The 10293-nt window shown below is 52.3% G+C and overlaps 1 protein-coding gene and 1 long non-coding RNA gene across 4 annotated transcripts in view; one reads left to right on the forward strand and one right to left on the reverse strand.

The window, feature by feature from the left end:
* SATB2 (SATB homeobox 2) overlaps window positions 1–6509 on the reverse strand; it is a 166527-nt gene extending 160018 nt beyond the window's left edge. For 2 of the 3 annotated variants that reach the window (XM_073306321.1, XM_073306319.1), the window contains exons 1-2: window positions 3157–3890; window positions 1786–2013 (exon numbers count right to left, since the gene is read on the reverse strand). In XM_073306321.1, coding sequence (XP_073162422.1) covers window positions 1786–1954 — 169 coding nt within the window. In that variant the 5' untranslated portion in view covers window positions 1955–2013; window positions 3157–3890. Of the gene's footprint in view, window positions 1–1785; window positions 2014–3156; window positions 3891–6427 lie in introns of those variants that run through there. The other variant, XM_073306320.1, reaches the window with a different exon arrangement.
* On the forward strand, window positions 3549–9956 carry LOC140895782 (uncharacterized). Its single transcript, XR_012154355.1, has 3 exons — window positions 3549–3775; window positions 7954–8129; window positions 9237–9956. It is a non-coding gene; the product is annotated as an uncharacterized lncRNA (long non-coding RNA).
* The last annotated feature ends 337 nt before the right edge of the window (window positions 9957–10293 follow it).

The following is a 10293-nucleotide window of genomic DNA, read 5'->3' on the forward strand; positions in this document are numbered from 1 at the left end:
GCACCTATGGCTATAATACTTACTTTCTAGCATTTTCAGACAAAACTAGCTAGTTGGATCCCACTGTTAGCCAGTGAATTATTTTCCTATTAATTTCTAATTGGTATAATACAACAAGTCTTTAACTGTAAAGTTATTTCTCCCTTTGCATACTTTAGAAGAACAAAAACAATCAGAGGTTCAATAAATGGAGATGAATTCATCAAAAGCACAAGAAACTGCTGAACTTTTCTACCCTTCATTGAGTAAATATACAGATCACTACAATTCGAAAAATACAAGCTGCAGCCTATCAACAAACTTCAGCAATTAGAAACCCTATTGAGAAAAAATGCTTAAATCAACCATATAATGACAAAACTGTTAAATTAAGTTCACAGTACACAGTCATGTGATGACAAAATTAATGTATCTTTTCTAAATGTCCTTAATACTGACCCTTTCTATTATGAACTGATTAGATTTTTGTATCCATCATGGGCTAGATTTAAAAAAAACAAAACAAACACCACAAACATATATTACATTAAATAGCTACATTTCTTACTAAATATAAAGATGTCCATGGCCTGTTTTGAAATATTTCTCTCTCTTATTACCTGATCTGCTACAAAACGTTAAAGATATTTTTCGAAATGTAATGTTACATTACATCAATCTCATCAACATCAAAATTAAGAGGAAAAAGCAGGACATTTAAGAGGTCATCGGAGAGTTTAGCTTGAGTAAGTAGTTGCTTGAAAAAAAGCAGCCACTCGTGTCACTGAAACATGCCATAAACACAAAATTGAATAGCAACTAGGGAGCAGAGCAACTATGAAATTTAAAGCTCTACAGAGAGTAACTGTGCCAAAACTGCAAAATTAATCTGTAATAATTATGTTAAACAAACTGATCCTAACCATGTGTTTATGTCTTCCTATGTCCTCTGCATAACAGGTTAACTGCCTAAAGATTTTATAACTGTTCATATAAGTTCCATAAAGCATATACACTCTACAAGTAATATGTGTTGTAATTCAATAGAGCAGGTTTTTTCAATTTATAAAACCATTATGGTTTTAATTATTATTATTAATAATAATAAATATCATGATATATTTTAAGTCACTAGTGAGATCATGTTAACTATAGTTAAGCGTTCTCCATTGCTCTCTTTTGCTAATAATTATCTATTGATGCATGATTAAAATTGTATTTTCCCCTCTAAAAATAAGGCCGTCATGCAATACAAATTTTAATGTGATCTTCCACTGTCAGTTTATAATTATGCGTATTCAACAAAAGCTTGGCGTATTTCGTCCCAATCCTGTTTCCATTTTTCATCAGTAGGGGTAGGATAAGGCCTTTTGTGAGTTGGCGTAGATATAGCGATGGACTAACCATGGTACTAAAAAGGCCTTTTAATAAATATTCTGTGAAAAGAGTCAATATGAAAAGAAGCCCTTACATGCACCCTTTTAACACTGGAATAGAGTTGAACAGTTAAAAGCTTTCCAGTAAAAGCTAGAAACTGCTAACTGTGACATAAACCTGCCAACACCTCGCACAGAGTGGCAACATGCCCAACAAAATGCCACCTTCTGGATACACCACTTTTCTATTTAACAGTAAATGCCGTGGCTGGTTACTGATGAGGAGCAAGTTGGGTACTGACAATTTGCAATCCACTTCCTGTAATCCTACACCCAGACAGAAAGCTTAATCAACATGAACCCTGACACTATGTCATTGTAATTCAGCTGCCAGTCTGTTATGTATACATTAATACTAGTGGATGGTTACCTCCCACTGATTTGGTCACAGAGCCATTGGGCCTCCCTCGGGTTCCCATAGGACTGCCATTCTGCTCGAGCCTGGCCACCTTCACGGGGGGAGGACCTTTGACATCAGGGCTGCCGCTCCCTCTGTCTGGACTATCCCTTAGACAGGGACTCTCACTTCTCCGCTCCATACTACTTTGACTTGGAGACAAAGTTCCCACGGGCAGATCACAGTAAAATGAACAAGGACCTAGAAAGAAAGAAACATATACACTTCAGAGGTTTGTAAAGAGAGCATAACCAGGGAGTTCAAGAGCTACTAATCATCATTGTCCGCTCACTTTATCCAAATAAAGCAATCAAAACCCCGGCTTTCAGAATCAAATTCATTCTCTATAGCGTGCAAGAGCTAAACTGCTTGAAACCCAGGTATTTGCGGCCGAGTTGTTAATACATTGCCCACCTAGACTGAGGAACAGACAACTAACAAGTACTGACCCACAACGGCTCGCCAGCGCGGATCGTTCGCTTGAAATTCGGTGGCACAAACCATGTTATTACCGGAGCCATTTACACCTTACATTTCTGTCTCGCGGGCCAGTTTAGAAAGTTGGGTACTTTGAAAAAGGCAGGTGTGTTAAGTAACTCCTGCACAGAATTAACCCGATCCACGCGGACACAACGGCCTGTGAATTAATACAGCGATATGCCGAGACATGAAGATCTTCTCTCTTCGGAAGATCGCTCTAAACACTAATGTCGCGCGCGAACACCGCCAGGACAACAAACCGGATCTACACACGCTCTGGGGTGCGTGCAAACGGGACCTGCTCCGTATGCTAGCAAACGGGCATTAACGGCGGCACGTTTTTTCAAAACTACCTGCGACAGGTACTTTGATTACACTTCACTGATCAAAGCGCCGTTAACACATCCCGGGTCAAGCCTCCTCTTAGTTCATGGACACTCGGCGCCAAATCAAACTCAAGTTCAAATTCACTCGAAAAACTCCCCCCACCTGCCCCCGGTCCCCGTACCTCGCGCTCCAGCGTGTCTGCAAGGCAGGTCAGTTTGGGGTGCCCACGCGGGATTTAAAGGAGTTCGGGTTTGCAGGTTTGACTACCCAACGCAGTACAAACCAGACCAGCAAACCCCAAGACCTGTGTGCCCCAATCCTGCTCGCCGGGCTCCTGGGAAGGGCCACACAGACACATAGGAACAAGAAGGGACAGGGCATTGCTGCAGACAGGGCTGTTTCTCCCACAATTAACACCACCGCCGTCATTATTTCATGGACACCGCAAATAAGAAAACTAGCTAGCTCCTCGCGACAAAGGCTGCTGCGAGCTGCTCACCCACGCCGGGTTTGTGGGCGCGCTCCTGCTGTACTTACTGCTTATAGTCTGTCTGTAAGTTGGCTGAGTTGGGCTCTGTCCATGGATCAAAAGTAGAGAATCCAGGGTGGAAAGTTTTCTTGTTTCCTCCTTTTACGTTCCTGTTTGCTTCCTTTCTACTTCCTTCCCCCCTCCCCACCCAGCTGACCCCCCCTTTTCCTTGTCCTCGAGTCCGAGCTTTAAGGTCCTGGGTCAGGGTGCCTTCTTGGGCAGAGCTGGCTGTCACGAGTCAGAGCCGCTTCCACAGAGGGCAGCCGGGGTAGTGTATGGGGGTCCGGGGGGGGGGAGAGGTGAGGGGACTGGCTCCGGGGGGGGGAGGAGACGCCCGACTTCTCACACCTTCGGCAGAGAAAATCAATCGCGGGGGAGAGAGGGGGTGGCGAAGGGGAGGGAGGCCGCGTCTAAAGGGGCCGCTATCCCGGGCAGCGGGAGGAGAAGCGGCAGCAGGAGGAGCCGGGAAGCGGGCGCTTGTGATCGCGGTGAAGAGGCGGCAGCCCCCGATGTGTCACTTTCAATCGCTCCCTGCTCTGCCAGCAGCAGCAGCAGGAGGAGCAGGAGGGAGTCGCCAGAGCGAGAGGAGAGAAATGATTATTAGTTGCGTTGAGTCATCAAGGCAAAGTGAGTCCTTTTTGGGGTTGTCCTTGGTTTCAGTGTCTGTGTGTGTGTGTGTGTCTGTGTGTGCGGTTTTCCTGTCCCCAGATCTTTGCATCCAAAATAGCAACCACCTCCCGCCCCTGCCTTCCTCCCCTCCCCCCACACCCCCAATAAATAAAAGTCTCTGGATAAGCTCAGCTCAGGTACAGCGCGGAGAGAAGCAGCCTCCCCCCCCCCCGCGCCCCAAGCCACGGCTGCTGCAGCTCCAGCCAGCCCCGCTGCCTGCAGAGGGGTGGGGAAGAAGGGAGGGAGGGAGGGAGACCCGCCTGGCAGGAAATTAAACACCAATAAATAAATAATGAACGTCTCCCCGGAGCGCGCACACGGGCAGGAGAGCCAGGCGCTGCGCCGGGGAGGCAGGGTTAGGGGCAGGAGGCGGGGGAGAGAAGGGCACCCGGGGAGGCGGAGCCGGAGCCGGGCGCTCTGCCCGCGGCTCCGGGCCAGGGGGCGAGCGGGCGGCGTAGAGAGAGGCCCGGCTCGTGACAGCGGGAGCAGCCTGCCCACGGCGAGTCGCGGCCGGGCACGGCCTGGGCTGGAAGTTGCGCCCTCCGCCGGCTCCAAGCCCACCCCCGCGGGCAGCTGGACACGTGCAGCCCGGGGGAGTCGGGCCTCGGCGGAGGCCGGGGGCAGACAGAGGAGCGGCCTCCCCGCCACCCCCGGCTGCAAGGTGCAGCCGCAGCCCGGACAGTCCGCCAGCGCCGGGCTCTGGGGCAGGGGCCAGCGCGCCAGCGGGCCGGGGCCCTCCCGCCCATCCCCGGCGGCAGCCCCCGGCCTCGCCGCTGCCTGGCTGCGCCTGGGCCGGGGAAGGCGGCGGCGGGGGGCTCTGCCCGCAAACGCCGAACCGCGCCGCCAACTGCCCGGCCCCGCTCGGGGCCGCCCCGCAGCAGCCGAGGCGGCGGCGGCACCAGCTCCGCTTTAAGGTGGACCGAAGAAATTCCAACCCCCTCCAGCGGGGCGTCCCCGCCGCTCGCCCATGCCCAGCTCCCGCTCCGCCAGGCACCAACCGACTCGCCCGCCCGCCCGCTCAGCGGCGCCTATTGCGGCCGGCCGAGCCCCCTTCAGTGGGCCTGCTTTTACGGTGGCGCCGGAGGGTCAAAAAGAGGGGTAGAAACGCGTGAAAGGGGGACACATGGGAGACCTGAGGATTGTGGGGAGGGGACTGTTCGTGGAAGCCTGCGGCTGGGAGTGGGAGAGGAAAGGAGCCCAGCCAAGTGCGGGGGCAGCGGGAACGGGACACACACGCTCCCCTGGCTCTGGTCTGTCACAGACCCTTTGGGGAGCGGGGTTCAGTGACTGCCTTTGGGACCGGGAAGAAGAACCAAGAATAGCAAGCGCTCCGGGCGACCCGCCCTGTCCACTCTGCCCAGCCCTGCCGAGGAGAGGGGGGCTGCGGGAAAGAACAAGCTGCAGCCCCTGCTCCCCAGTAATATCACCTGGAGCAAAAGGGGAGCGCGAGCAACAGTAACTCCTTTCCTCCACCACCCCACGCGTGCCCAGGACAGTCTCGGCGGGCTTTGTAGGAAAACCAGAAGCAGCAAGATCAGCAGCAACTTTCAACCCCGCCACCAATGTTGCGCTCCCGTGTGGGGGCGCCGGGGGGGGGGGTCAAATTATCTGGAGGTAAGAATAAGAACGAGCAGCACTAATAGCTTCACACCCATCCTATTATCTTAAGTCGGGAGAAAGGAGCAATCGCAGCAGCTCCCAGCCCCGTCGCCACCATGTTGGCAATCCCTGCCGGTAGTCTATGGACATCATTTGGAAGTAGAGCAGCAGCAATGCAGTTTCTTTGGGGATTTGGGCTGTGTGGAGCTTGCAGTCTGGTGGTTGTAGCCGCGGTGCTGCTGCTCTTGCTTTTCCTCCAGACGAGGTTAATAGGTTGCAGAGGGATCGTGTCTCTCTAAGGGTTTTGGGCCGTACAAGGAAGTGGGGCTGGGAGCCTGTGAGACGCGGCGGAGCTGTGACCAGGGTAAGAGAGAAACTCGCTTCACTCCAGATCAATCCCGGTGCAGCAGCAGGATTCCGCCACCCCGGAAAAGGCAGCAGCTGCTCGCCTCCCATCGCTGGGGCGAAGGACGGGTTCCTTCCCCACGCAGGGGACGGGGAGGACCAGCGATCTCTCGCTGCGTGGCTACGAGGCGTCTCGACAGGGTGTAATCTCTGCCCCCGGGTCCGGAAGAAATGGAAGGGGTGGGGGCGGGGGTCGTAGCTCCGGGTCAACTTTGTGGGACCCAGAACTAGAGGCTCCTGCCAGCAAAAGGTAGGGAGGGTGGCGTGGGGCGAGAATTCTCCACGAGGCACGGAGCAACGACCCGCTCGGACAGTTTGCATGACTTGTTTGAGAAGGACTGAAAGCTAATGCATCTGAAAAATGCAGACTTTGGAGGAGTTTAATGCAAAGTAGCTGAAGTATGTCAGCCAGATTTCGTATTTGAAAGATGACAGGTGTGGGGGGGGGGGGGAGAAGAATCCTGGAAGTTTGGAGAGCAAACTTTTTTCAATACCCTAGTGTAACTGAACAAAATAAACTGCGTAAAATGCTGTTGTGGGTTATATATGGAAGTTCGTATTTTCTACCAACTATTGAATAATTAAATAATGTTGATTTATTCTTACCTTCGATGTTGAACTACGAATTCCTTCGGATCAATGGCCAGAAAGTTAGAAGAATTGGTGATTTTAGGACTTCAGTACTTCTGGAAAAAAATACCAGTGGTTTAGCCAGGATCTTCCCTGTTTGATTCGTCACTATTATTATATCTGATGATGTGGATGGACAGAGTCAACCCAAGCTCATTAATGAGCTATTTTATAAACACCACCGTCTGAAGATCTTCATTTACATTTTGTCAATAATCCTTTCGTTAACATCAGAGACGTATGTCAACAGCATGATTACAGGACTTTAGCAAAGTTCCTATAAAAGAATACAACTGGCTTGTTAATCGATTAATATTTTATTATTTGTAAATATTTTATAAAGTTTTTAGGGAAACTATTTATTCTAAATTATTAAACCACTCGGTGGGGGGAGTTGAATAATGCATACAATTAAATACATTTAAATATATACGTTGCAATTGCTTTATTTTCAATTAATCCATTGCACCTCTTTTCTGGTATGGGTTTGGGAGGGGGGAGGGGTTGGTCTTTTTTATTTTATTTTTATTTATTTTTTGCATTTGTGCGTTATATGGAGAACAAGAGCTGCAAACTTGTTTTCTGTATATAAAATTCCTTAAACTTTGCATTATTGAGTAGTAATAATTGTGGCACGGAAACTGGGAGGATTATTATTAAAGACACGCAAAACTGAACCGATTACTTAAATTCTGCGGGTTAGTAATTTCTGTTTCTTTAACTTTATTTTATTCAAACAGATTTATAGGAGATTTTGAGATACATGATGTTTATTTTTATTTTACAGAATACTTCCCAATAAAGGCCTTTTCTGTTTCAAATTACATATGCTTTTTCCAGTACAAATTTTTCACATTTATTTATTTCAACTGGGGGGGAAGCGATTACTTTCCACCGCATTTTTAATATAAAAATAACAAGCTGGCTTCTCTTTTATTAATAACTTCTGCTTTTTCGTCATTTAGAACAAAGTCAAATACCAGGGCTTTCTGTTTGGACCTAGTCTGATGAATGCAAAATGGATGCGCTTATTAGCGTGCGACAATCATCGTTATTTTCGTTTTTTAAATCCTCGCGTGGTGTATTGCCAAATAATTTTCTGAACACAAATCTCAGTGGAAAGGTTTGTTTTTAATTAACTGTCACTTTTCCAGCCAACACGCGATTTCAAGTTCCAGCGTTGTCCGACCTTCAAAAAGCGCAAAGAGCCGAAGGCTGTGGAGTTTTTGCAGATTTTCCTGGACAACTATTGCGCTTCCTTTCTCGGCTGTTCATCTGCTGGGCTCCGTTGCGCGGAGTTTGCGACATTTGAAAGTTGTCCCCGCCTGGGATCACAGTGGGAAATATTCCTTGCTCTTCGCAAATTCTCCCCCCGCAATCGAATGACAAATTACTCCTAGTCAATACGATTTCCTTCTTTTCCTCTTTCCTCCAGGAGCTGCCTATGTCTCTCGGTATCTAGCTCCTTTCCTCACCTTCCCTATTTTTCTTTTTCTTCGTAGAGGCCCCTGCTGCCCTGACCCTGCCTTGTGCCCCCGTCTCCCCCCTGGCTTCCCGTGGGTGCTGTCAGCTCGGACTCCTCTAACGCCTGCCACCGGACTTGGAAGCGCCGGGCTCCCTGCAGCAGGCGGCCAGGCTGCAAGCAACAGGGGGTAGCCCTGCCCTGGAGAATCAGCGGGTACTTCGTTTTCTATTTACTCCGCCGCTTTGAGTGCCGGAAGCCAGGGCCTGTCTCTGCATCTCAGCGGCGCTCCCGGGCCAAAGGGGCTGTGCAGCGCTTGAAATGCACCGACTGTTGCTGGGGGGGGCGGGGGGGGGCGGTTAGTTTCTTTCCCGGTGGCTAAATCAGCGGAGGGCAAAAGGCCTGGAATGGCCTAAACCTCCACCCGCAAAGGGAAACCCCTAGCGGAGCGCAAGGAAAGGCCACGAAGCCAGCGCCGGCTAATCGTGCACATGAACTGTTCATCCTCCGAGCCCCTCCCTGGGAAGGTCGCTCCGCATCGCCTTCGGGGCTGAGAGCGGCGGTGGGGGGGAGAGTCCGGAGCGGCTGCACCGTACTCCGCTAGGGGTGGTGGCAGGCTACAAGCCTTGGCCAAACCCCTGCCAGGGGTCGGAGGCAGGGCATGGGCTGGAGAACAAAGGAGAGGCGCAAGAAACCACGCAGGCCAGTGAACCAATGTGCCTTAAAACTCATTCTCTGGTGGCAACAGTTACGGCAAAAATGCGAACCACGCAAGTGAAGGGAAACAAAGCTCGCCCCGTCTCTAGAGCTGTAGGGCGCGTCCCTCTCTCTCTCTCTCCTTTATCTCAATCTGGAGGCAATTTGGGGACTGGAAAAGTCTGGTGCGGGCATTGGGAAGTGAGGGCCCGGCACAAGAGGTAGGGAAGCTGGCGAGAGAGTGGGGGAATCGGGGAAGGGAGTGACAGACGGGGGTGGGGGGACTGGGACCAGGGGAAGGGGCAAGTGCGGATGGAGGAGGGGGAGAAGGGAAAAGAAGAGTAGGGGGGAGTGGGGAAGGAAGTCTGAGTGAGAGAAGTGGGGTGGTCGGGGTAAGTCGCCTGGGGGATAGGGGGTGGGGGCCGAGATGTTGCGGGGAAGGTGCTCAGGTTCTGCGGGTGGGCTTTGAGGGACGCTTCGGGCTGGACTCTAGCTGGGCTCCCCTGGCCTGGCGGGGATTTAATGCGGGTGTGATTGACCGGCCTGTGGCCAGGCCCGCTCTGGACCAGAAAGGAAAGAAGGAAGCTTGGTGCTCCTGGCGCCTCACCTTTTCCTTCTTGCCCCCAGATGTGCCAGCATTTGCAGCTGACCCCCCAGAAAAGGGGAGGGGTGGCATATGGCCGAGGGGGAGTGGAGAGGCTGCCTACGCGCCTTACAGCTGCAGCGCGGGGACACAGCTCCCTCCGCCCCAGGCTCCTCTCGCAGCTCCGGCTCCGCAGCAGCCCGCGCCGCGTCACCGGCCACGGGGAGGCTCCTGCTTCCGTCGCCGGCCCAGCTCAGCGCCCCGGGACCACCTAGGCCCCGCGCTCAGCGCCGCCGCTCCCGGCCCCCAAGCGGAGCAGCCCCGAGGCTGCTTGGAACAGCGCCACCGCGCGGGCAGCTGCGGAAAACTCAAGGCCGGGACCCGGCCGCCTCGCGCTGTCAAGGGACTGGTGCCTTGGGGGACGGCCAGCCTCACCCCTGCGGGGAATCAGTGCTGCGGAGACCCCCGGGGGCGCTGACCCGAGCTCCAGGGAGCCCCCCAGACGCGATCGGACGTGCGATCGCGCGAGGCCCCCCGGGCTGTTTGTTTCCCCTCTCAGCGTCCTTCCTCTCTTCCCAAGGGCAGAGTCCATCCAACACCCACCCCCGGGGCACCTCGTTGGTAAGAGTGCATGCAGGGCTGGTGTTGGTGACCCTACAGCCTTGTTATAACGACTGGAGAGTGCGTGAAAGTGGACACCCTCCCTCCCCTTCTTGGAGCGAGCCCTCTGGATTTCACTGTGCTGGGGAGAAGGGAAACACAGCAAGGGGTGTAAGGGAGTGGGGGGGGCGGGGGAGAGGAAACCTGGGGAAGGGAGGAAGGAACCTGGTGCATGATTGTATTTTTCTTTCCTACCATTCCTTCCTGATTCTGGGGGGGGACGGACCCTGATTCTCAGGAGCAAGCCCTCAACCCGAGAGCCCCTTGAATGCTGCCCATTTCCAGAGCTGGTGCCGTGTTCCTTGGCACTCTGCAACCCCCAGTATTACAAAGCGATCACTCACACAGTGGAGACGGAACAACACGCACCGCAAGCTGGCATGGCCGGAAGAGGAGTGAATTAATAAAGCCCCAAGGTTTCCCTCCCCTTCGAGCAACTAT

The sequence above is a fragment of the Lepidochelys kempii genome, chromosome 11, assembly GCF_965140265.1.
Source record: "Lepidochelys kempii isolate rLepKem1 chromosome 11, rLepKem1.hap2, whole genome shotgun sequence".
Lineage (NCBI taxonomy): Eukaryota > Metazoa > Chordata > Testudines > Cheloniidae > Lepidochelys > Lepidochelys kempii.